Raw genomic sequence first — 27,716 nt, 5'->3', positions numbered from 1 at the left:
TGCTCTGTCCTGGCTGTCTTGAAACTTGCTCTGCAGATCAGGTTGGCCTTGAACTCAGAGGTCTGCCTGCCTCTACTTTCTGAATACTGGGATTAAAGACGTATGCCACCACTGCCTGGCACAGTGCAACATTATTTTAAATGTGCCTCTGAAGACCATAGGTACTTATCAGCCAGGCAAGCAAAAACACAGCAGTTCTTCTCAAAGAAATGCTATCTCAGTTTCAAGTGTTAAAATTTCACTTTTAAGGTTCCTTGATTGTAAGTTAACTAAGGATCCTGCTGTTCTTAGAAAAAACATTTCATAATTATCTATGAAAAGTTGTAGACTTTAAGACCTCAATATTTAGTATTACTAATTACACTAACAGTGAAACAAAATGCAGCAACCTTTTACAACACTTTTCACATATTCACACCTGTAGGTTTCCTTATAATCTGTGCAAGGATGCTTTTAGGAAAAACCATTACGTGGCTAGGTCTTTAAGACAAACATCTCTGACTAAAGATAAACTAATTCCCTGAAATCAGATCTCAAGAACAAACTGCTTTCCAATTAAAACCTACATTTAGCTATTTTTTAAAATGAGATTCTTATGTCAAGGGAAAAAAAACAAAACCTTGAACCACAGCCATAAACTCCTACTTCATTCTGCAAAAGAAAAGTATGAATTAAAAATAAGGTGCAGTCAGACATAATGCATGAACTGTTTTAATCTGACCTTTGTATATGTTACAGGATAAGTAGGAATCCAGCAATTCAGTGAAAATAAATAGCAACTGCCGAACACACCCAAAACAAAAGGGAAAAACGAACAGAGGAATCATAATAAAATTTTTTTTATTTAGGTTTGGTCAGTACAGGTGAGATATACTGGAGTCACAGGGCAATATGCATTAACAGGACACAACAGCTCATAAAAACTTAGTAACTATGCACACAGATTTCTTAAACATTCGGTCACCTAAAGATGAATGCACAGATGTATGGTGGAAAAACTATCTAACACTGAAACTACTATAGGACTCCAAGTCCAACTTCTTAGTGATAAAAACTACTGTACTGGGCAAACTTGGCAGTCCTAACCCACATCTACTCTAACAAGTCTGAATGGTGCATAAGTATATAACAGCATGAGAAGAATGCCCTTACACAGCACAGCTTCTAGATAGACAGATTTATACAGACATCATTGTTATAGATTCCCATTTACAACTTCACATTAACTCATATAAAAATAACTTGACCCTACACAAATGTTCTTTTAGCAACGTTCAAAGTAATTAACTGTTACGATTTTCAAAGTGGCAGAGGTATTGAAGCAATAAAAAAAGGAAGAAAAAAAAGGAACCAAACAAAAACACACCCACAAAAAGGCAAATTGTGACAAAAGTATGCATTAAGTTTTGACAGCATCCTCTCCCCAAATTTAATGACACTGTATAAAAATTTGCTGGAAAATATTACAAAACTGAACCCTGTACATTTACACTTGAGTCCAAGCCATTCTGAATGTGGCGGGAACCCACAGTTCGGTTACCTTTCCCACTCACTGCTTTCTCCTCTTGAGGGTCATGACTGGAGTCTGTATCATTTGAGTGATGTGTGAGAGAGTTTTCACTGCCCGTGGGAGAGTCTACACTTTCATACCCCGCACTGAGTGGGTTTATGTAACTACTACCTCCTCCTCTGCCAGTTCTCTCCTCTGAGCTGTTGGAGGCCTTATTACCATTCCCTGAAGAAGAAGGAAAGTCATCCTCAGTTGTGTTCCCCTCCCTGTGAAATCCAGACCCAGACGTCCGCTGGCGGGAGGAGCTGCCATTACTTGGTCCATTTGCCAGACGACTGCAGTCTTTGCTTGTGGCCTCTGCCTGATCTACAGGTTCAGAAGATGTAGTCCTGCTGGTACTTGGAGCTGAAGCTTGAGACTGCTGTTGCTGGTACTGCGCCAACTGCTGTCGTGTCTCCTTTAGCTGTTGCTGAAGAACTAGAATGGTGCTCTGCATACCCTCTACTTCTTCGTCAAGTTGAATGATGAAGTCATTCAGTTCTGTGCAAAGAAGAGTCAAACCTACTTTAATACGTTAACATATTTTAAACATTTCTGTTATGTGTGTACACATGCACTCACCTGTGCATGTGTGTATGAGAGGCCAGAGGTCAACATAAGGTGTCTTTCTTTTATAGCTTTCTATCTCTCACTGAACCTGGCACTTGCCATTTTGGCCAGATGAGCTGACCATCAAACCTCAAAATTCATCTTCCACACCCTAAGCACCGGAGTTAACAAAACACTAGCTCCGTACCTATTTCATTTGGGTGCTGGGATCCAAAATTAGGTCCTCATATTTGTATAACAAGCGCTATGCCCACAGAGCTAATTCTCCAACCCCCTAAATATTAGTCGCCAGCAAAAAAGCTAAGTCAATAAATGCTTACCAAGAGAATACTGTTTTAAAACTGAAACAGCATACTTAAATAATTTACCTGGAATTTTAATCATCATACAAGAATGAGTTTGAAGGGTAACTGGATGCTTTAAATATATTATTAAAGTAACCAAGTTAAAATTGATTCCAACCTTCCTGCCTCATACAATTGAGACAATAGCCAGTAAAATCTTATCTATGTTGACCTGAGAGTCCCTTCTCTTCAACCTCAGCCAGTCTTATATTAAATCTACAGCAGGTCCAGCCCCCTGGACAGTGTTGCTAGCCCCCCATCCCTGCCCCCAAAGAGGTCTGTTTCACACACAAGAATACAATCACATAAGAAATACCTAGATACTGCTAAAATATGCAAGTCCATTAACTTTCTAAAAAGGCTTGGAGAAAAACAGCCTCTCAGTTGCTACATAACATATCCCTCTTAACATCTACCAACTTTCTTTGCAACCAACCATCAAATACACTAATTCTCAGTTTACATGCTCAGTGTCTCCATTTCTTACTATTAATCCATTTCACAAAACAAGAAAAAAATGCAGCTACACTAAGACAAAAACAAACAAACAAAAAACAACAATAAAAGTATGGTAACAATTACATTGGTTTGTCTCAGCAGATCTAAATATTGAATCTCCTTTTTATTTTTTTTTAATATTTATTTATTATATATACAATATTCTGTCTGTGTGTATGCCTGCTGGCCAGAAGAGGGCACCAGACCTCATTACAGATGGTTGTGAGCCACCATGTGGTTGCTGGGAATTGAACTCAGGACCTTTGGAAGAGCAGGCAATGCTCTTAACCTCTGAGCCATCTCTCCAACCCCTGAATCTCCTTTTTATTGAAGAGGACATTAAAGAATAATTATGTTACTTTTAATCACAAAATTGCCAAGTGTTTCCAAGATTCATACTTAAGAGAAATGATTAATGATACTTAAGCACTGAATATAATTTTTACACCTTAAACAAAACACCTTTATTCTACAAACAAAAACTTACAAAAATTTCCCAATATATTATTAGTACCTTGGGGAACACTCTAAATTAAATCATTTAGTTTTACAAGTCAATGGTAGGTGTTGCATGCACAATCTTATGTAACCAGAACATGCACAGAAACTCATCTACCACAAGCCTGGCAGCCTTTAAAGCCAGTGCAAAGTTAAGCAAACTTTAAACAACAAACCCCCTTACCATCCTGACTGCTTTTAAGCTCCTCACTATATTTCTTCTGTAAAGCCAACTCTGCTTCAAGCTGTGCAATACGGCCCTGGGACAGCTGCCTTCCAAGCTCTTGGTTCTCCTGGATAAGCATTCGACACTTCGCCATTAACTTTTTGCCTGTTTGGCTGCAAAGGAAAGAGCCGATCATCACAAAATGCAGACAAAGCTCTCTATAGCCTTTGCTCACAATCATGACAGCAGATGAACACAGCTACGTCACAGCAGATGCACCCTGTGATTACCATCTTCTTTTCTGGAACATGTCCATCTTCTGTACTTCGGTATTTATCAATATAGCAGCAAAAATAAACCTTACACAACAAGTGATACATAGCCACTTTTTGTTTCTATCACATCAACGTTTTCATCATAAATTATCATTTGAAGCATAAGCAGGCCATTTAACGTATATCTTGGATATACTGTTAATGTAACACTAAGGTACTAAGCTTTATCAAACAAAGGTTCTTTAAAAAAATATCTGTAGAATCAGTTATAAATGAATGCCCCTTTACTACCCACAAAATACCTGTAAAAGAATGAGAATATATTCTTATTAATAAACACACATAAAGAATTCCTTTTAATAGGTAGTTCTCTGGTACAAGTCTCTTCTATACAAGAATATAGCTTTTAAAAAACTTGCCAAATAGAAATCCATTAGTTCCTTATTTAACTTAACTGGGACATAAATTTGTTTTTTTTTTTTTCTTTTTTTGGCTATGTAGAAGAGGATGACCTTGAAATTGCAATCGTCCTCCTAAGTACTAGGATTACAGGTGTGTAATCCTCATAATAATAAAATACACTATGCCTGATGAGCATTTTAACACTGCTATGTGATCAAGACTGTATATTCCCAAATCACAAAGACCAAGATTATTTTCCAAACCTTATTTATCTGTCAGATTAGGATCACCATACTTTTGAACACTTTAATTTTTAAATAATAGTGCAGTTATTCAACTTATATAGTTGAATACCAACTGGTAATAAAACTGCAAGTAACACTCCAGTAAAACCTCACTGCTTTTAGCCTTAGTAATAAAAACAGAAATGGTAATTTCAAAGGGATTTGGCTTCAATTCACAATTGTGATACTGACTTTGAGAAGTGCATATGAACAATTTTATATTTTTCTCATTGGATAAGAACACATTTTTGTTGTTGTTTTTCGAGACAGGGTTTCTCCGTGTAACAGTCCTATCTGTCCTGGAACTCACTTTGTAGACCAAGCTGGCCTCAAACTCACCGAAATCCGCCTGCCTCTGCCTCCCAAGTGCTGGGATTAAAGGGGTGCACTACCACTGCCTGGTGATAAGAACACTTCTGTACTGTACCGTTCTTCCTATTTCTAGTGAGATTTACATTTGCCATACACAGGGTCCATCTGATTCTAGCAGACACCAGAGCACTAACAACAGGAGTACTTTGTGGAGAACTCTTAGTGGGATGTTGCAGGTTTCCTTAAAGTATAGCTTTTGTTATAGTACAGTTTCAACAACAAAAATTGTAATTAGAATTTCCTTTAAGATATTTGTGGAACATTAAAAACCAGGTTACTATTGTTCAAAGGAACCAAGGTCCAAGCTCTGAATGCACACAGTTTCATTTGTTCAACACATTCCCGTCACTGCTCCTGTAGCTCCAGGCACCCTCCATTTCCTATCAGCCTCTTCAGAGTTCATTTTCTACTGAACAAGTACTTAGAAATTAATGAGGAAATAAGATGCAGACACCACTGTAAGACAGTGGATCTCCTCCTTCCTTCTACTTGACTGCCCATATAACAACTTTGTTTCTTTTCTCTTTTTTGAGATAGGGTCTAGCCAAGAATGGTGGTGTTTGCTTTTAATCCCAAGCAGAGGCAAGAGGATCTGTAAATTTATGGCCATCCTGGTCTACAGAGTGAGTTCCAGGACAGCCAGGGTTACAGAGAGAAACCCAGGCTCAAAAACCTAAACAAAAAAGGGGGAGAGAAAATAGGATCTCATTATGTATCCTTGGCTAACCTAGAACTAACTGTCCTCAAAAATCACAGAATCTGTACACTTCTGTCTCCCAAGTGCTGGATTAAAGACACGTGCCACTAGGCCTAGCTAACTGTTTCCTGCAAATCATATGCATCAGATTTTTTCAACCAGAAAGTTCTACTTTCCTGTGAATTAATAAAGATTAAGGGAGAATAAACAATTATAAAACACATTAACTGGTCACTTGACCCCATAGAAAATATCAAGAATTTTATAATTATTAAAATACTTTATTTAAAAATGCCTGGCTCAGAGGTTAAGGACACTGACTGCTCTTCCAGAGGTCTTGAGTTCAATTCCCAGCAACCACATGGTGGCTTAGAACCATCATATAATGAGATACGGTGCCCTCTTCTGACATGGAGGCAGAACACTGTATGGTATATATAATAAATAAAATATTAAAAAAAAATGCCTAAGAGCTTAACTACTCTGCTGATGAACGCTTAGGAGGCTGATGAAGTTCTAGTGTAAGTTGAAGCTAGTTCTAGGCCACCATGTCTTAGGAATCACCTCTAAACTTACTCTTATCTAAAACACCTTAAAACTGCTTCAATTTTATGTTAATAACTATGCTGAATAAAATTGGTGGTTGTGTTCCTCACAAAACACACTTCAAGGGTTGGAGAGATGGCTCAGAGGTTAAGAGCACTGACTGCTCTTCCAGAGGTCCTGAGTTCAATTCCCAGCAACCACATGGTGGCTCACAGCCATCTGTAATGAGATCCGGTGCTCTCTTCTGGCCTGCAGGGGATACATGCAGACAGAGCACTGTGTACATAATAAGTAAATCTTAAACACACACACTCCACACGTAAAATGGTGTGGGGCTGGGAGTGTACTCTGACTTTAGCATTGAGGCCTGGGGTTAAATTCTTAGTACTCTCCACCAAAGAAAAGGCTGAGGACACAGCTCAATTATAAAGTGCATATGTAGCACGGTCAAGGCTCTGGGTTCATCCTCAGCACCAGCAAATAAGTTAAAAAAAAAAAAAAAAAAAAAGGAACTAAACTTCAAGAAAATATTCCTTTAATTTTTAAAATTCTTTTCATTTAATAACTGAAAAGTTAGCTCAGCAGTTAAAGAGCATTGGGTGCCTTTCCAGAGGACCCATATTTAACTACCATCATGGTGGCCCAACCTTCTTGAACTCCAATTTCAAGGGATCTGATACCCTACTTTGGCCACATAAACGTGGTGCATAGACAGACATGGAGACTTATCACTAATATAGATGCAAAAATAAACCTTAAAAAACAAATCGTTATCTTCTCATATATATGGGTGTTTTGCCTGCATGAAAGTCTGTGCATCACATGCATTCCTGGTTTATGAAGGAAGTGTGTTAGATCCCCTGGACTGGAGTTTTAGATAGCTCTAAGTGCTATGTAGGGGCTGGAAACTGAACCTGAGTCTTCTGGAAGAACAGCCAGTGCTCTTAACCACTGGGCCATCTCTAGCTCCTTTTTAAAAACATACAAACAGCTGGGCGATGGTGGCGCACGCCTTTAATCCCAGCACTCGGGAGGCAGAGGCAGGCGGATCTCTGTGAGTTCGAGGCCAGCCTGGTCTACAAGAGCTAGTTCCAGGACAGGCTCCAAAGCCAGAGAAACCCTGTCTCGAAAAACCAAAAACAAACAAACAAAAAAAACCATACAAACAAACAAAAAAACAGAGTCTTAATATGAAGCCCTGGCTGGCCTTGAACTAGAGATCTGCCTTCCTTTTGTCACACAAGTGTTCAGGTGATTTCTAAAACCTGATAGCCACAAACTGATAGGAAATACTTAAAGAGATTTACAAAATAGAAGGGGCATCCATATATTGCTTTAATTACCAAAGGAAAGAAGCCAGATTATTTTGTGGAGATGCATATACAATTGCTTAAATGACTTAAGTGCAAACTGAAGATCACCAGTATATTCCTAAACACTGTAATGTCTTGTCAAATGAAATAGTTTAAAGTGGACAATATTACAGAGAGAATTATAGTCCATCTCTCATTAGCTCTTTTGTTTACTTTTCAAGACAGGATATAAGTATATTCCCTGAATTTCCCGTTCTCCTACACCAACCTCACCATTGCTGGGATTAAAGGCATAAGCCACCACACCCAGATAAAATATTTTTATCCCTCAATTGGACCTGAAACAAAGAGGGGAAATACCATATACACATACAAGAAAACGCAAACCCAATCACCTGAATCATTCCACATAGATTACTGATTTAATCGCTACTATTTTTCAAATTAATAATGTATTTTTAATACTTGATATAGTCTGGTTTAGGATTTAATTTTATGTAATAAACCCCATTTATGGGTTGTTTAAGATTAACTAATAAAAATAATACGTAGCCATTAAAAAGGGGTAATCTAGATATGCCAAAAAAAATACCCAAGAGATAAAAATGGAGAAAAAATAACGCTTTGAAGCATATATGTATGGCATGATTACATTTCTTTAAAACCAATATACATAAAATCATTGCATATGCACAAATTATCTTGATGATATCCAAGATATTTAATAGCGGTTACTGGTCCTGCAGAGCAGAATGGGGCAGATGGACGTCAGTTCACGAGTGACTTTCCATCTCCCCTTCCTCTAATATTTCAATTGTATACACGAGCATGTATTGTCTTATTAAGATAGAAGTTACAATAACAAGAAAGCAGGCCCACAGGCCTGTTACTGTATCCAAGTAGCAAAGAAAGACTGGCTAAATTTGAATACATGTTAGTAATACATTTTACAAATTACTACTTAACCTACTAAAAATATACTTAGGCTTTTTTCTATTATGATCTGGAAATGCATAAAATAAATACAAAAGATCCAATTTGGTCACAATAGACTACTTTTAAACAGTTGGTTACTTACCCTCCAAACCCCCAGTGACAATTTTAGAAAAAGACTTGTCCCTGAAAAGTCATACAAACCACTCCTCCAACCCACCCCTGCCCCACAATCAGTTCCCTAAAGCAAACATACAGGATACTTACAATTGATTTGAACGATTAAGAGAGAACTTAAGTCACCCTTGTTAAAACTGCACTTAAACGTTGGGACAAGCTGGAACTTTTATCTTCTACTCATCTCAGACTCCATTATCACCAAGCGAAAATTCAAACTGGTGACTTATAGACGAAAAAAAATTCACCTCCAGGATTGGATGGAAGCATGAAGAATATAATGCCTCATTTATCTAAATGAGCAAATGAACTTGCTAGAACGATCACTATACCTTTTTTCAATTCACAGAAAGTCTCACTTGTGCCAGCCCAGAGTTCCAACACATTATCTCCCCAATCTTCTGGCAGGTACCTTGTGAGACTGTCCCACATTATGGTCTATTGCAATATCCTGGGGCCAAATGCCAAGTCTCTTTTCTTTTATACCACCTGGAATAAAGTCTTTTAAATGAGACAGCCTTTTCCTTCACTTTGAATTTGAAGAGCACGGGATAATTTTTCCAAAGTCTTGATCTGCTCTCCATAACCCCCCCAAAGTAAAATATAAAGAGTACAACAAAATTATCAGAGTATTCCTTGAATTAAAAAAAAAACCCAACTATTTCAAGGCACATTTAATTTAATATCAAGAATTCGATACAAAAGGCCCAAATACAATGAAGGAACACATTCCCCCATTTAACACCAACGACAATGCTGTTTAACATGTGCCTGCTGAATGAGATGAGGGTTTACTGAATAACGTGAGTCTCATCACAGCCAATACCTTATACAATCTAATTATAAAACGAATTCTTATAATGCTTCCAACAGTTTTAAACCTGAAGAGTGAGACCACACCTTCATGTTTGTACAGTCCTCAGTTAAGGTAAGGTTATCTACAGTTCCACAACCATTCAAAGAACAAACCATAGATAAAAACCACATATTTAAGGCTCCATTGTATAATATAGAGCTGAGAGCTAATGGATAAATATATGCTGTACTTATACTGGTAGCTATGGCTTGATTGTCTCACGGCTATTAGAAGTTGGTTCTTAAAATGTAAACCCTTTAAAGGCAAAATCACCTCATTGAGTTTTGACCCAGTAGTTCAACAATCATGAAGTCCACAGTCTTATTGGCAAAACTGATGTACAGTGTCTATAAGTCACTATGCTCAAGGTTAAGAGCGATGCATATTCCATTTTTACATTTTACTGGAATTTTACATGTTCAATTCATGATTTAAAACCTCTAGGTTTTCAATCCTCCAAACTGTCTGAAGACACAGTGTGCCACAGACTTAAGACTTCTGTTTTCCCCTCTATTTTCTTCAAACAGAAACATTTCTCAAGTGTCTACATGTTCTAGAAGGGGAATTTTTCGGAGGTGGCCTCTTCTTCGGAATAGTCCGACGGCATCAGGCCTCTGAAGCAAGGGGAAGGGGAAGAGAAAAGCTGAAACACAAGGTTCATCTGGTAAGTTTTACATTAACCATTACAAGCTGGGCAGTATAAGAATGTGGCTTTTTTGGCTCAAAAAGTCTGAGTCTTGGTGTGGAAACGAGTACTTGGCTGTCCCACCACAGCTTTCTCGAGGTGGGACTGTCAGGGAAGTCTTGACTGGGGAGTATGATTTGTTTACCTATCAGGCGTAAACTTCCAGGCACTCAGTTCATTTTGGGCTTGTTCCAGTTTGTCTTTAGTCTGTTCCAGTTCACCTTTCATTTTTAGGAAAAACAAGTTGATGGCTGGGTCTACCATTGTTGATCTCAGTTGGGCAACACTGGGCTGCTGGACTTGCTTGAGGTACTGGATTTGAGTCTGTGCAAAGCAAAAGAAACAATTACTACCAAACCAGCAGAAATCTTTAAAACAGAGAAATTCCCTTTTATTAACTTGACAGTGGATCAGCCTGCTTGTCAGGTGTGTAACCCCTTTGATATAAAAAGTCTCCCTAAGGTTAAGGGTATAGTTCTCTAAGTCAAGAACATGTGGACCAAGGCCCTTGAGTCCAATCTTCAGTACAAATATACACCATTTCAGAGAATAACAACAAATCCTTAAAAAGTACCAGTTAAAACTGAGCATGGTGACACATGCCTATAATTTTGCACTTAGGAAGTAATGCAGTGGATTTTAAGTAGCCTAGTAGTGAACCATTTGCCTTACATGCACAAGGCCCTAGGTTTGGTCCCTAGAACCACAAAAGAAAAAAAAAAAAGGACACACACACACACAAATTAAAAACCAAGTATTTAAGACAATTAAGATGAGGTTATGTCTTACTTTGCAACCAAAATAGTATTAAAACAAGGGTGTATCATGTTTAGCAGTTAAGAGCATGAATTGCTCTTACAGAGGCAAAAGACGAGAGTTCTAGCTCTTAGCACCCACACTGGGCAGCCCAAAGTGCCTACTGACTCCAGCCCAGGGGAGACTTAATACCTCCGGCAGAAACCCACACAGACACATGCATCATTAAAAATAGTGTCTTAAGCCCAAACCAACCAGACAAACAAAACAAGCTGAGCATGGTGGTATGCGCCTTTAATCCCTGTATATGGGAGGCAGATAGTTTGATCTATACAGTGAATTCTGGGCCAGCCAGGGCAATATAGTGTGTGACCTGGTCTCAAAATAAAAACAAGCAACAATGTTTTTGTTTTTTGTTTTTTTTATGTATTATGTATACAATATTCTCTGTGTGTGTATGCCTACAGGCCAGAAGAAGGCACCAGATCTCATTACAGATGGTTGTGAGCCACCATGTGGTTTCTGGGAATTGAACTCAGGATCTTTGGAAGAGCAGGCAATGCCCTTAACCTCTGAGCCATCTCTCCAGCCCCCAATGTTTTTATTTTAAGGACACTGAGGACTGCTGGAAAGAAGCAAATTTTAAAGTTCTATCACCAAAGAACTGGCGAGGTCTTAGCTTACTTGTCTGAACAAGCTCTGCCTAAGCCAACCATTCTACATAAGACTCCCTGATAGATACAAGATTAGAATATATTACAATATAAACTTTTAAATTTAAAAACAGAGTAGTGACATGGCTTTATAGAAGCAAAATTCTATAGCATCTTTAGCAGAAATACATTCCTATTTTCTCTTCCATGTATGAATCATAGAGCAACAATGTTGTACAAAGTAACTAAACTAGATTTAGCAAGCTGGATGTGAGCAGAATCCTAGCATTCATGCTTCTTGACTCCTAGAGGAGAATTTTTTGCGTGGTACTAGAACCCTCTCACACAATTTCAACTTCAATTCTGCCACTTACTATAGCTCTAAAAACACATTATCCAAAACATGAATTAAAATCATCTCATTTCTTTTGTATCCAAAGTACATCTGAACCCAGAGTATTTTGCTCCCCTAATGTTTGTTTTTTTTAATTTTTTTTCTCTCAAGAGAGGGTTTCTTTGTAGCTTTGGAGCCTGCCCTGGAACTAGCTCTTATAGGTCTGCTGGTCTGGAATTGAGAAACGTGTACTTTATAGAGCAGGGTTAAAGCCCATCAAATCTGCTCTATCTTAAAGAGATTTATTTTTTTATATTTATTTATTATGTAAACAGTGTTCTGTCTGCATATATGCCTGCAGGCCAGAAGAGGGTGCCAGATCTCATTACAGGTGGTGGTGAGTAACCATGTGGTTGCTGGGAATTGAACTCAGGACCTCTGGAAGAGCAGTCAGTGCTCTTAACCTCTGAGCCATTTCTCCAGCCCTTATTTTATTTTTGTATGTTATTTATTTCTGTATGTTAATACGAGCAGACGCCTGAGTGCTCTCAGGCCATTAGATCTGGAGCTAGAGTTACAGAGATAGGTGTGGATGCTAGAAGAGAACTTCAGTCTTCTGTATAAGCAGCAAGTAAGCAATTTAACCAATGGGTCATCTTGCCTAGTTCTTATGGAAAAAATTTAAAGTAATTCATTTTAAACAAAAAGTATCCCCCTTAATTCAAGATAATGCCATCTACTAAAGTAATTTAATAGGAGAATAAAATACATCACATAGTGTGCATCATGTGTTCTCACCATTAACTGAAACAATCCTCACGACACTGACTCAGACTAAATCCCAACAGTCAACACTTTGGTCATGAAAAGGAGGCAAATATGACTAAAATAAATTCCCTTTGCTAGGGAAGAGAACACAAGGAAAGTGAAAGATAGTTTAACCTGAATTTAATTCCCAGGATCCTCATGATATAGAGAACCAACTCTTATTCTCACGTTTGTCATGGAATGAGTGCACTCATAACCATACTAAACAAACATTAATAAAAAAAAAAATTAAGGACCAGTAAAGTGGCTCAGAGGGTGAAGGCACTTGCTACTTTAGTCTGCTGACCTAAATTCAATCCCCAAGATCCACAGGGTAAAAGGAAAAAATGAATCATACATGTTGTCGTCTGACTTTCATACTTAAATTTTGCTAAAGATGGAATCAAGTGTTTCTGTGTAGGCCAGAGAACACCCAAGTGTTAGCCTGGGTATAAACCTCTGGTACTTTACGTCCACAAAACATCCACTTTGTTTTTGGAGGCCAAGTATCTCACTGGCTTGACACTTGCTGATTATGTCCAGGAAGCCCAGTGATCTGCCTCACTCCACTGCTATACCTCCTTAAGGCTGGGATTACAAAACACCTCCCATGTGCAATACTTTACACGGTTCTAGGGGACTGAACTTCAACAGATATAATCTTAGCCTCCATATTTTTAATTAGAATTATTACCTATTTAAATTACTACAATCTTCCATCAATACTAACCCTCAATAGTAACAGGTATTACTAAAGCAGCCTATTATTTTACTGACTGCTAAATTCAACAATTCATAATTCCTATTTAAACTAAAACTAACTTCCTCCCCCTTTTAAAGATTTACTCATTTGGTTGGGTGTGGCAGTGCATAACTTTAATCCCAGCACTCAGGAGGCAGAGGCAGGTGGATCTGTGTTTGAGGTCAACCTGGTCTATACAGTGAGTTCCAAAACAGCTCTATATAGACAGAACCTATCTCAACATATAAAACAAACCAAATATTTATTCATTTTATTATGTGTTATGGTGTTTTGCCTAAATGTCTGTATGAACACCACATAAGATCCTGGTGCCTAGAGAGGTCAGGAAAGGGCTTTGGATCCCTTGGGACCAGAGATACAGTTCATAAGGCACCACCTGGTTGCTGGGAATTGAACCTGGGTCCTCTTCAAGAGCAACGAGTGTTCTTAACAGCTGAATAACTCTGCCCTGCCTCTGATCACTCTGATCAATACCTAGAGGCTGGTTGGGGGAGGGGGGAGGCAGAAGAGCAAGATTACAGCTTCTGTTTTACTAACAGTATATTCTTCTCTTCCTAAATTCAATCTCTTTCCATCACTCTGTTACATAATATAAACTTGAGATTCACCTATGATTCATTCTTAAATCCTTCCCCAATAATATCTAATTGATCAAATCCTACTGATTGTGACTTGAGACTATCTTATCACATCCTACCGGTGAGTTTATTATATGATGTAAAGACCCTGCTTCCCTGCCCAGCTAGTTTTCTTATTCTAAATCTCAGCTAGAGGCTGCTGGGCTGTCACTCAGTACAAAGTGTGCCTATCATGCACATACAGTCGCATAAACAAGGTGTACTTGGTGAGCTCCCATAATCTCAGCAATCAGAAAGTAGAGACAGGAAGATCAGAAATTCAGCCACTCTCAGTTACTAGAGATTTTAGGGCTGAGCCACATATTTCAAGAACACAAACAAGAGAGAGAAGAGAAAGAGAGAAATCTACCTTCCATACCCAAAATATCAGTTCACAACCCCGTGAGTATCTTGCTGAAAAATTCTGCACAGGTAGCTGGGCATGGTGGTACACTCCTTTAATCCCAGCACTGAGGCAGAGGCAGGTGGATTACTAAGAGTTCAAGCCAGTCTGGACTACATGGGAAGTTCTAGACTAGCCAGCGCTACAAAGTGAGAGAGACCCTGTCACAGAAAACAAAAAATTGAAAAAATTTAAAAGAAAAAACTTCTTGCCATTACTTATACCTAGGATAAAACCTAAGTCCTCAAGCCTTTAACTACTTTTCAGCCTTACCCCAAACTCCCAACTTTATGTGTCTTTCCCCTGCTTTTTTATTCAGTGCTGCCTGCAAAGCTTCAGTTCTGAATCCTAACTACAAGAACACTGCTGTACTATTCAGTGGAAAGGCATAAAAATATAATGACCAGGGTTGGAGAGACAGCATGATTGTTCTTGTAAAGGATCTAGGTTCAGTCTCTAACACTCATGTGGTGGCTCACAGCACAGTAGGCTCAATGCCTACTTCTGGCCTCCACAGGCACCAGGCATACATGTAGTGCACAGACACTAAATGTAAGCCAAACTCACATATACATAAAATAAAAATATTACCAGAAAAGGTTAAGGTAAAAAAAAAAAGTAAAACAAACACAACACAAAACAAAAACCTAAAACAAAATTCAAAATCAAAATTTTGATGGAGTACCACCACCCACACAGTCTCACTAGGCATGATGATCCAAAATACCACGATGTAAACAATAGCCGGAGATTCCGTTGGTATAGTGCAAATTGTCTATGTCTGGCAATAACAAAAAAACAAAATCCCAAACTATGTAAAAATTAGGAATCAAGACGAAAGCATTCAAGACCCTTTAGTGACATAGGAACCTTCATCCCCATGCACTCTCCATTTCATCCTTAACAAAATGTGCACTTATATTTGCCATTACCACTGTTTAAAAATTACTTGTAGTGATGTTGATTCCTCAACTAGAGATTGCAATATTGAAATACTTACAGTACACTCTTGCATCTCCTGTTCCTTGGTTGCTAATCGCATGACAAGAATGTTTTCTCTGCGTGCAGACTCCTGCTGTTGCTGCTTTAGTTTTTCTTCAGATTCTCTTAAGCCAGTCACATCATTTGCTGAGAAAAAATCCAAAACATCATAAATCCCATTTCAAAATCAAACTGAACTAACCAAAACAAAGCTCTCTCAAGAGTAATCAAAATCAGTTTTTGAAACAGGGTACTTGTTCCTGATCATGAGATCTCCCCCAGGAAGCAATAGCTAATGCTCCCCAAGCATACTATTATACTGAGCTGTTTCTTTACTTAAATCAGGAAGCCACACTATCTACACTCACAGTTCATTTAATAATTACAAAACCCCCAATAATACATTCTAATCTACTCTCTATAACAATGACATTAACTCACCTGGCCTGGCAGTAACCTGTCTTTACTACAACGCTCTGGAGGTGGTGGCAGGGAGATCTTAAGTTCCAGAGCAGTTTTGGCAACACAAAACAAAAACCACTAACTGGGGGGGCTGGAGAGATGGCTCAGTGGTTAAGAGCATTGCCTGCTCTTCCAAAGGTCCTGAGTTCAATTCCCAGCAACCACATGGTGGCTCACAACCATCTGTAACGAGGTCTGGTGCCCTCTTCTGGACTTCAGGCATACACAGAGACAGAACATTGTATACATAATAAATAAATATTAAAAAAAACCCACTAACTACATGAACAAATAGCACCATAAACTTTAATAAGTCACATCTATATGAGTAATATAGTCACAAAATTTGTCATTTAGGTTCTCAATAATCTATTACTAGTTATTTCCATGCATGTCTTTTCTATGCTACCAGTTCATGTAGTCAAAATTCCCGTGTAGAAGGTAGTTAGGTACATACCAAAGATCAAAGCAGGTGTAAGTTATCCTAATTGTACTTAATTTTGCTAAAATCAGGCATGCCATTGTTTACTAAAATAAGTATCTGTCTTCCTCGGTGCCTGGGAGTCTGTCAGAAGAAATCACTTTTAAACCATCATTCACTACATTTTCCAACTCCCTACAGGGCCTGGACACAGTTCTTATAATAAAATGCTTGAACAAAAAACAACAGTATCTACTTTGACAAAGCTAATTTAGACTGTAACAAGTTTTCAAAAGACAACTACACAATCTTCATTTAGGAAACCAAACTTACAATTGAGATCTGTGTACTTTCCCTCCAAAGCTTGAACATATGCTTCATATTGTTTCCATCTAGTAAAAAACAAAGTCCTATTAGTGTTTCTATCGAAATTACCTTGATTAAAAAAACAAAACTCCCCCCAAACAAAAACAAAACCCAAAATACATGCCAGGCTGTGCACACCTTTAATCACAGCACTTGGGAGGCAGAGACAGGACGATCTCTGCGAGTTCCAAGATAGCCTGGTCTACAGAGCAAGTACCAGGACAGCCAGCCAGGACTGTTACATATAAAAATCTTGTCTTGGAAAACAAAACAAAACAAAACAAAAAGACAAAAATACCCACAATCATAAGACTAAGAACTGTGTTGGATTATTTTTAACTTTGAGATAAACCACAAACATAGCTTAATCAGAAATATACTCATTAGCCTCATTATTTCTTCTCAATTTACATTAAGACAGGTAAAAGAAAGTATACTAAGGTAAAAGACCACATCTAAGCTGGGCACAGTGACAACCAGCCTACAATCCTAGTTACTAGGAAGGCATGCTCCAAGCTAGTGTAGCAATTTATCACGTCTATCTCATATTGAAACAAAAAGAAACAGGGCAGTGGTAGCACACACATTTAATACTAGTACCTAGGAGGTAGAGACAGGCTGAGTTCCAGGTCAGCCTGGTCTACAGTGTGAGTTTCATGACAGCCAGAGCTACACAGAGACCTTGTCTCCAAACAAACACAACCAAAAAGGAGCCTGATCATGGTTGATCAGTAAAGCATTTGCCAAGCATGAGGCCCTTGGTTCAATTCCCAGTAGTGTGTGTGCGTGCTGGGGATGGGGATACAAAGATAAAAGTGTTCTCTACTGTGGCACGCCAAGCTTCATGCTCTTCTCAGATTCTGAGCGAGATCACACCACATGTGTTTAGATATTACCAATTATTAGGATTACAAAGCATAATAAAAACACTATTCTAGTTTCAGTTATGCTCTCCTCTGAAAGAGAAAAATGTGCTTAACTGTATGAAACTATTCTTTTTGAAAGTACATTATCTCAAAATAGTATTTTTCCCAATCATAAATTATCATGTCCACACTTATGGGGTACAGTGCGATAATTTAATATATTCATGCATGCAGTGTGAAATGACCAAAACGTTAATTAGCATTCCCATCTCTTTAAAATGATATTTAATTACTTGTGTTCAGAACCTTCAAACTTCCCTCTATTTCTTGGCAAAGCAATGTTTTTTTGTTTGTCTGAAGACAGAGTATCACTATATGTATCTTTGTGGACTACACTGGCCTTGAAAATGATCCACCTGCCTTTGCCTTGACTGTTGATATTGAAGATCCCCAAACAGCAGGGACTTCCTTGTCCGGAACCCTGGATTAGTCACAAAACACCCAAACACCTGTGTTCACAGAGAGAGCCTTAATAAGGGGGAGGGAGGGGGAAGAAAAGCTAAAGTGACTGCCTTAACTTTCTGACTCAGGCAGAAAACAGCAGCAAATGACCCTGCAAGCATAATTTTCTTTAAGATTTTAAAAAACCTATTTTTAGGGCTGGGGAGATGGCTCAGAGGTTAAGAGCACTGGCTGCTCTTCCAGAGGTCATGAGTTCAATTCCCAGCAACCACATGGTGGCTCACAACCATCTGTACTGAGATCTGGCGCCCTCCTCTGGCGTGCAGGCATACATCAAGGCAGAATGTTGTATACATAATAAATAAATAAATCTTTAAAAAAAAACCAACCAAACAAACAAAATCCTATTTTTATTTTATGTGCATTAGTGTTTTGCCATGGGTGTCAGATCCCCTGGGACTGGAATTACAAACAGTTGTGAGCTGCCATGTGGGTGCTGGGAACTGAACCCCAGTCCTCTAGAAGAGAATTAGGTTTATTTTTTTTTTTAAGAGGAAAAGGGGAGGTCTGTGTCAGAATGGGCTACAATACAGTTGGTTAGTTTGATTGGGCTTTTGAGTGCTAAACTTTGGTACTTATCCTCAGAAATGAGTCTGGCATAGGAAAGTACCCAAATAAGGAAAAAGACCTTGGTGGCTAGCTTTAGGGATGTAGTCTAATGGTTTTTAGCAAGGAGGGAATGGGGAGAGGGAAGGACAAGGTCAGCCAGAGTCACACAATTCAAAGTAGATTGTGTGTGAGATCGCATTTGCCATAATATATACGTGTGGAAGAGCCCAGAGGATAGTTTTTTTTTTATCCATCTACCTTTATGTGGGTTCTAGGGATTGAGCTCAGGTTAAAGCCAGGTTTTTACAGGAAGAATCTTTATATACTGAGCCATCTTGCCTTCCCTTTGTCTGATTTATTAAACTGAACATCCCCTCTATCAAGTCATGTATTAAATAAAAATGCTTCCCATGTAACAAATCTTAGTATTTTAGCTCTAAAAGAAAATTTGGTTTCTGTGTCAGTCTAGAAATCATCCAAGCTAATGTTATAGTTCTTGTTTATCTACTGAAGAACCATAGGAAACATGTCCAAAAAATATACAAAGTGACTTAAAAACGTAAAACTGAGCTGGGTGATGGCAGCGCTCGCCTTTAATCCCAGCACCTGGGAGGCAGAGGGAGGCGGATTTCTGTGAGTTCCAGGCCAACCTGGTCTATAAAGCTAGTTCTAATAGAGCCAGAGTTACACAAAGAAACCGTCTTCACAAGATCTCCTGAGTAAATTGGGAGCATAGGGACCATGAGAGGGTTGGAGGGGAGAGGAAGGGAGGGGGAGCAGAGAAAACTGTATAGCTCAATAAAATCAGTTTAAAAAATCTTCACAAAAAAAAAAAAAAAATCAGCCTCTGTGAGTTCGAGGCCAGCCTGGTCTACAAGAGCTAGTTCCAGGACAGGCACCAAAGCTACAGAGAAACCCTGTCTCAAAAAACCAAATCAGCAACAAAGTACACATCTTTATTATTCCTAGCCCTTGATGAGCTAAGGTAGGAGGATCCTGACTTCTACAGGGAAACCCTGTTTCGAACAATCAGCAACAATAAAAATCTGCTGAACAAGCAAACCCAGAGTACAGATGGCATAAAGTTTACAGTAGTCACAGTATGTTGTCTATAGATTTTTTTGAATTTTTGATGAATGAACATTTTACCTCAGAATTAACTCATCCCGTGCCATAACTTTGAAATCTGTTTCACTCAGACGGACCTATAAAGAAAATTAAAAATGGATTGAGTACTCTTCCAGAGAGGCGCTCTGTGCTGAGCTAGGAAACATCTCCCGAACTGGATTATTTAAATAGCTCAGTACTTCACAACTCTGAAAACTAGTCTGACTGTTCCTTTTCAACTAAAAGGGAGGACTAGAGAGACAGCTTAGTGGTTAAGGGTGCCTGGAGAGCTTCCAGAGAACACCAATTCAGTTCCCAGCACCCACATCAGTAGGGAGTGAAAAATCCCACTAAGTCCAGCTTCAGAGGATCCAAATACCCCTTTCACACTGTGGGGTGCCTCCACAACATACAGATACACAAATAAACCGAAACAAAGAAAAAAAACCAAACCAAAAACAAACAACTCCCCCCCCCGAAAAATCCCTACTAAAAATGAAAGTCAAAACAAGATTAAAATGCACATGCCAATATGACCCAGTTGCATTCTTTTTGTTTCATCTATTTAAATTTATTTTATATGCAGTGGTGTGAAGGTGTCAGATCCCCTGGAACTGAAGTTACAAACAGTTGTGAGCTGCCATGTGGGCTCTCTGGAAGAGCAGCCAGTGCTCTTATCCACAGAACCATCTATCTCTCCAGCCCCCAGTAGTTGTATTCTTAAGCATATATTCATAAGCAGCTTTACTTGTGATGGCCCAAAGCTGGAGTCATCCAAGTGTCCCTTAACAGGCTAAGTATGTATAAAACTATGATTCAGCCATATCCCACAACATTCTTCAGCATTAAGTGAAAATAAGACTATTGATATAGGAAGCAAATAAATTTGAAGGAAGTTGGGGGCTGGAGAGATGGCTCAGAGGTTAAGAGAACTGGCTTCACTTCCAAAGGTCCTGAGTTCAATTCCCAGCAACCACATGGTGGCTCACAACCATCTGTAATGAAATATGCTGCCCTCTTCTGGCCTGCAGGGACATATGCAGGCAGACCACTGTATACTTAATACATAAATCTTAAAAAAAAAATTTGATGGAAGTTATGCTGAATGAAAAAATAATCTCAAAAGGACACACACGCATGATTTCTTTTACACAGCACTCAGGTTAGTTAAAGAAGTGGAACAGATTATAATAACAAGGTTGGGGATGGAGAGAGAGGGTCAAAGTGCCTATAAAGGAGAGCCTGTGGTGACCGTTCAGATGCTGACCTTGATTGGTGGTTCCCACACAAAGCTGCACTCATGGTAAACCCCAGTATATCAGTTCCCTATTTTTTTTTAACAAGGCTCTTAGAACATCCCTGAATATTTTTAAAATTTATCCATCTATAACTTTCCAATAAAGTTTAAAAGTAAAACATAACAAATTGTTTTGTACATTTAGAAATGTTTTCTCTTATGTTTTTTTTAAAAAAAAAGGCTAAGGTTTTTATTAATTTCTGTTATATATATAAAAAAAAAAGAAAATTCGGGGCTGGGGAGATGGCTCAGTGGTTAAGAGCATTGCCTGCTCTTCCAAAGGTCCTGAGTTCAATTCCCGGCAACCACATGGTGGCTCACAACCATCTGTAATGAGGTCTGGTGCCCGCTTCTGGCCTGCAGACATACACACAGACAGAATATTATATACATAATAAATAAATATTTTAAAAAATAAATAAAAAAATTTAAAAAATCATCTGTAAAAGAAAGATTAGAAATTGTACATTTAATTCAGGCTAAGAATTGCAGACCACAGTATCGTCTTTTAAAAGCCGTGATCCTTCATGCTAAATAAAGCACACGCAGACACACATCCAACACTCTGTACCCCTGATGCAAATTACAAGGGAAAGGAAGTGAAAAATAAGAACAAAGAGTAGTCCTTTAGGCTTTAACAAGCAAAGTGTCTGAAGCTGCTCAAACAACATACCTTTTTAGGAAGAGGCTCTTCGTTGGTCATCTTGCACCCTAAAAAAGCAGGGGGAAGGGTGTTGGAGAAAAGATTTTCAGTTGATTTTCTTTCAATTCAAAGTTATTATTCTCAAAGTTAAAACTGCTTCTTTCACACAAATGTTCAAGCAAATCTTAATGTGAAACAGTTATCACTGCAGTGGAAGGAACTCAGTCCAGGATAGCTTCCTTCACACTCTGGTAAGTGCTGTCACTGACTTTAGCCCGGGATAGCTTTAATTTACAAAAAAAAGTACAAAGCATGAGTTCCTCTGTAGCTTTCAACAAATTTCCTCTTTGTTAACATCTTTCATTATCATGGTTATGTAATTCTTAAAAGTTCCCTATAAGTCCTGACCTCAGAGGACCAGCACCAGCCAGTCTCCGGACTAGACTTCTATAGCATCATGCTTTCACCATGAAGCAGAATGCACCATCTAATCACCACTCTGATAACAGTAACTACAGAGTATACATATCTTAATGGAAATATGCTTACACCACATGCCAAAGCAATCTATATTTCAAAATTAGCTTCTTTAGATATATTTACACCAAGTTCATCTAACTGTTGCAAAAGATAGGTAATTTAACATAACCACTACACGCTTCTATCAGCAGCCAGTCCCCCCCCTCCCCTTGATTTTCAAGACAGGGTTTCGCTGTGTAGCTCCTGGAACTCACTATGTAGATCAGGCTGGCCTATGAACTCACAGAGATCCACCTGCCTCTGCCTCCCAAGTGCTGGGATTAAAAGTCTGCATCCACTACCACCTGGCAGTCATTACTTACTAAACCACAAATTCACATACTACAGAAAGACAGAAACATGTAACAAATGTACCTTAAATAATGCATTTCAATACAAGTTGGGGACACATACATAGAACAGAAAAAAGCTAATCTAATAAATATAAAACTTTCTTTTTTTTTTTTAAGTTTTTTGAGACAGGGTTTCTCTGTAGCTTTGGAGCCTGTCCTGGCACTAGCTCTTGTAGACCAGGCTGGCCTCGAACTCAGAGATCCGCCTGCCTCTGCCTCCCGAGTGCTGGGATTAAAGGCGTGTGCCACCACCGCCCGGCTAAAACTTTCTTTTAAAGATTTTATGAGCACTAAATACTATTTGACTTAAGTCTGGGGTCCAGTATTTTTTTCTCCAAATCTAAATTGATTTGAAGTAATAATTTATACACAATTAAAACTTCAGTTCTTGGGTTGGAGGGAAGGCTTAGCAGTAAATTTTTTTTTTTCGAGACAGGGTTTCTCTGTAGTTTTGGTGCCTGTCCCGGAACTAGCTCTTGTAGATCAGGCTGGCCTTGAACTCACAGAGATCCGCCTGCCTCTGCCTCCCGGCTCTAAAATGCTCTCAAGAGGATGTGAATGGGTGGTGGAGGCCAGCCTGGTCTACAAGAGCTAGTTTCCGGACAGGAACCAAAAGCTACGGAGAAACCCTGTCTCAAAAAATCAAAGAAAAAAAAAAAAGAGGACATGAATGCAGTTCCCAGCATCCACGTAAAGTGGCTTACAACTCCAGTGCCAAGGGATTTGATACTTCTGGCCTCCTCAGGCAAGCATGAACACTGGCATACACATCCACAACTAAAAATAAATCTTTAAAAAAGTTCTTTGGGGAGGGAGAGATAGCTCAGTGGTTAAGAGCACTGGCTGCTCTTCCACAAGTCCTGAGTTCAATTCCCAGCAACTGCTTGGTGGCTGTGGGATCTGATGCCTTCTTCTGGTATAAAGTCAACAGAGCACTCATATATATAAAATAAATCAATAGATCTTGGGGGGGGGGGGTTCTTATAACACAGCTGTTTTCTTTTTGTTTTTCTTTCTTTTCTTTTCTTTTTTTTTTTTTTTTTGGTTTTTCCAGATAAGGTTTCTCTGTAGCTTTGGAGCCTGTCCTGGAACTAGCTCTTGTAGACCAGGCTGGCCTTGAACTCACAGAATGCCCGCTTCAAAGGTGTGTGCTACGCCCTCCCCAGATGTTTTTTTTCTGTTTTCTGATATTCAAATATAACCAGGAAACATAGTTCTTCCTAGGTCCTAGTTCTCACAGACTATTCATCAAAATTCCCTTACATCTTTAACCACTTTTTTTCATTTTATTTTACTCATCTATACTTAACAGAAATTCAACACTATAAGTTAGGTGTGGTGGTACAGGCCTTAAATCCCAGCACTCTGGAGGAACAGGCAGGTAGATCTCTGTAGTTTGAGACCAGGCTTCATTGAGAGTTCTAGATAGTCGAAGGTACATAGAGATCTGTCTCAAAATTCTGAACTATTAAAATTTTGACTGAAGAATTTGTTGTATCAATTTTTAAAAGATATTTATTTTTTTTTCTTTTTGGTTTTTTGAGACAGGGTTTCTCAGTAGCTATGGAGCCAGTCCTGGAACTCGCTCTGTAGACCAGGCTGGCCTTGAACTCACAGAAATCCGCCTGCCCAGCGATATTTAATTTCTTAATGACTATTTGAGATTTATCAAAATTTACCAAAGTAAAAATTTCCCAATATCAATTTTACATATACTCCTAAATGAACTAGATATTCTAATCATACCACCACTAAACCCTGGTTCTCAAATTAGGTCTGTTGTACAAAGAAATTAAAATTTTAGGAAAACAATCTAAATGACCACATTATAAATTATAGCTTAAGTCTTCTCTATTCAAAAGTCTTTCAAGGATTAGGGAAGTGATATATAGTTGTGGACTGCATGATAAGCGCATGCAGAGTCTGGGGTTTGAGCCCCTGGAATTGCAAATGAGAGAAATAATACACACTTTTATATTTTGAGAAACTGGGACTTACTGAGTTCCAGACCAGTCAAGGCTACACAGTGAGACCCTGTCTCAAAAACCAGAAACAAAAACACAACAAGGAAGCATGCCGAGTGTGGTGCAGCACATACAGCTCATACAGCACACACTCAGGAGGCACAGGCTGCACAGTTTCAAGTTCTACACAGCAAGGAAGTTGCAAGCCAGCTAGGGCTACAAGAAGACACACCATGTTAAAAAACAAAGACAAAACAGAAAAATTCAACGCGACCAACTTGCCGACCTTACAACAGGGTTAGAAATGAATGGTTTTAAAATTATGTAAGGGGGGGAAAGCAGCTGGAGAGATGGCTCAAAAGTTAAGAATACTAGCTGCTCTTTCATAGGACTGGGGTTTCATTTCCAGCACTCATACTGTAGCTCATAACTACTGTAACTCCAGTTCCAGGAGACCTGACACCCTCTTCTTCCAAGGGCACTGCACAGACATGGAACAGAGACATACATGTAGGCAAAACACCCACACACATAAAATAGAATAAATAAGTCTATATATACTTATTTAGAATGTCATCGATGCCAAGATTAGATTGTGGAATTCAGTTTTAGTTGATAGGTGCCTAGCATTCCAGATCCTAATACTATGATCCCAAGTTGGGCAACATAGTCTCTGGAGAAAGGCGAGCACAAGTCAATACAACTTTATGCAAGACATGTATATGCCTCGCAATAAATCACAATGGATAAAAGAAACCTACTACCTGACAGTGCTGGAGCCTCAGCATGCTCTACAAAGGGACAAGTTACAAGGCAGACCACTATTTCAGTCAGTTACAGAGGCTTACTTGAACAAGTCACTTAACTCGGGGCTTCAGTTTCTCTATCAGCAAAAGAGAATACCAACCAGTGTTGGTGCACTAAGTGCTGCAGACCTCTGTCACTGGCGGCATAAAAAGACTATACAAACAATGACTGCTTGAACACAACAGAAAAAAATGTAACCAACATTAGGAAAATAAACTCCACCAGTTTCATCTTTAAGGCACATAAAGAACACTGATAACATAAACTCTAGTCTGATGGAAGAGTATCACATTATATCCAATAGCTTATACAATTATGGGAATACTGAAATTTTTCTTCCAAGTTTAGTTAACTACAAGAATATAAAGTATTCAAAGGTAGAAAAAAGGAGGTAATTAAAAACATTATCTTACATCTTGCTTTGCTAAAGGGTCCACTAAAGCAAAACTGCTCCTTTGCTATGGAGTGAAGAACTAAAGCACTCTTGGAAACACTACCGGAATCTTTACAAGTCAACTTCAGTCCCATCAGAAGCCATCCAGTGAACTGCGGTCTTTCCCGGACTCCTGTCAGTTGTTGCTGGATCAGTGAAACCTAGCCACCTCGAAAATGTTTTCAGTCGTTTCACTAGTCTGTTTACCTATGAGAAAACCTGATGCTCAGGTTTTTTTTTTTAAAATCTGCCATTTAAAAAAAAATTATTTTATGTTTATGGATGTTTTGTATGTAAGTATGTACACCACGTGCAGGCCTGGTGCCGCCCACAGAGATCACAAGAGGAAGTCAAAATCACAGAAATAGGGAGTTAAGGATAGCCCCGAGGCATCATTTAGAAGAGTGGAAAGTGCCCTTAACTGCTGAGCCAACTCTCCAGTCCTAAAGCTCAATATAAAGGGGGGAGGGGGAGACAACAAAAAACAGAATTTGCAGTAACAGATCTTTCACTTTTGAAACAATAAAACTAAATGGAAAAAGAGTGAGGAAAGAGGCATAAATAAAACTTACTAGCAAATCAAACTTATGACTATAACATGCTCCCTGAAGCTGTAACATACTCGCTGATCGTTACTTAATCCTTTGGGGTCAAATTAGCTTAACTTCCTCCTCATCAAACCAAGAACTGTGGGCTGGAGCAATAGCTCAATGGCAGATTGTTGGCCTAGCATGCACAAGGCCTAGGATTCCGTTCCTAGCCGCCCCCCCCCCGACCCCCTGGGAGAAAACACACACACACACACACACACACACACACAAGCTTAGGCCTTTTCCTACTGTGCTTTCACGCTTATGGAAAACAGTTTTAAATACGGTCAAACCAGCCTCACAGAGATCCAAAACAAGACTTAAAGTTGACGAAAAATTTCTCGAAGCTGTCAAAAAAAATCAATTATTCTCCTCAAAATGCATGCACTTATTTAAAAATGGAAGTCCACGGGAGAACGTGGCTGCAGTGACAAGCTACTGCGTGACGTGAAATTCGGTTTAAAAAGAAACCGAACCCTTCGTTTGTGCTTGGCAGAACTCGTCGGTGTCGCTGGGTCGCCGGGAACCAGTCCTGGGAGGTGGGAGGGGGCGACAGAGGCGGGGAAAGGGCCGGCGTGGCCAGTCAGCCCCGAGAGGGCGGCCTCCGGCCTCCCCGCCTCCCCGGCCGCGGGAACGCCTGCTCGCCTTGTCCCTGGCCGCCGCCAGGGACGGAAGGAAAATGGCCCTGACGCGGCGGAGCGTCCCCGCGGGCAGCGCGCCGCTCCGGCTAACGGGAAGCCAGCGCGGTCCCAGGCCCGATAGCCCTTCCGGCCCGGGCTGCGTCTTCCCGGGTCTGGGGCGGCCGCGCCTCGATCCCCGGCCCCGCAGGCCCTCGCGGCCATTGCCGCTGCCGGCCGCACTTACCCTTCCAGCCCGAGGCTGCGCGGGCGCCGCCAGTCACACAGGCCGAGGCCGCGCCGCCGCCGGCCCCCCCGCGCTCCTCCCGCCGCAGCCCCGGCGCTAGCCTTTATTTGCGGGTCTCGCAGCCACAAAATGGCGCTGAGGGAGGAAACCAGGCCCCGCCGCCGGCCCCGCCCCGCCCGAGCGCGCCCCGCCCCGAGCGCCCCGCCGCCACCCCGCCCGTGGCCCACTCACCCGAGACGCGCCTCTCGGGCACTGCCTCGGTCACCGCGCCCGGGAGGAGCGGCGAGGGGAGGGCCGGCCGGCCCGCTCGGGGCCTCGGGGCGCGGAAGAGCCGCCGCCGCCAGCCGCTGCACCGAGACTGGCCTCCGCGTCCCGCGCCTGCCCCGTGGGGGCTCTGCAAGCTCAGCTGGGTCGGGGAGGGAAGCGGCCGGAGAGGAGGGCGGGCCCGCGAGGTCGGAGGTCACCCGCGAAGCA

General features: G+C 40.0%; 1 protein-coding gene across 3 annotated transcripts; it reads right to left on the bottom strand.

Moving 5' to 3' along the window:
* Nucleotides 1-823: 823 nt before the first annotated feature.
* Nucleotides 824-27,605, bottom strand: LOC121466379 (WT1 associated protein). Of its 3 annotated transcripts, none has more exons than XM_041680049.1 (8): nucleotides 27,474-27,605; nucleotides 21,743-21,780; nucleotides 19,815-19,870; nucleotides 16,696-16,754; nucleotides 15,499-15,626; nucleotides 10,311-10,489; nucleotides 3,644-3,798; nucleotides 824-2,050 (listed from the first exon to the last, which is right to left on the bottom strand). In XM_041680049.1, the coding sequence occupies exons 2-8, from the start codon at nucleotides 21,770-21,772 to the stop codon at nucleotides 1,464-1,466; spliced, it is 1,194 nt and encodes a 397-aa protein (XP_041535983.1). In that variant the 5' UTR covers nucleotides 21,773-21,780; nucleotides 27,474-27,605; the 3' UTR covers nucleotides 824-1,463. The 3 variants fall into 3 exon arrangements, with proteins under 3 accessions (XP_041535983.1, XP_041535982.1, XP_041535984.1); XM_041680048.1 differs by lacking the exon at nucleotides 27,474-27,605 and adding an exon at nucleotides 27,243-27,378; XM_041680050.1 differs by lacking the exons at nucleotides 824-2,050; nucleotides 3,644-3,798; nucleotides 27,474-27,605 and adding exons at nucleotides 9,286-10,094; nucleotides 27,243-27,378.
* Nucleotides 27,606-27,716: the final 111 nt, after the last annotated feature.

The sequence above is a fragment of the Microtus oregoni genome, unplaced genomic scaffold, assembly GCF_018167655.1.
Source record: "Microtus oregoni isolate MIOR12 unplaced genomic scaffold, Mior012 000033F_ref0000390, whole genome shotgun sequence".
Lineage (NCBI taxonomy): Eukaryota > Metazoa > Chordata > Mammalia > Rodentia > Cricetidae > Microtus > Microtus oregoni.
This window is presented reverse-complemented; position numbering and strand designations above follow the sequence as displayed.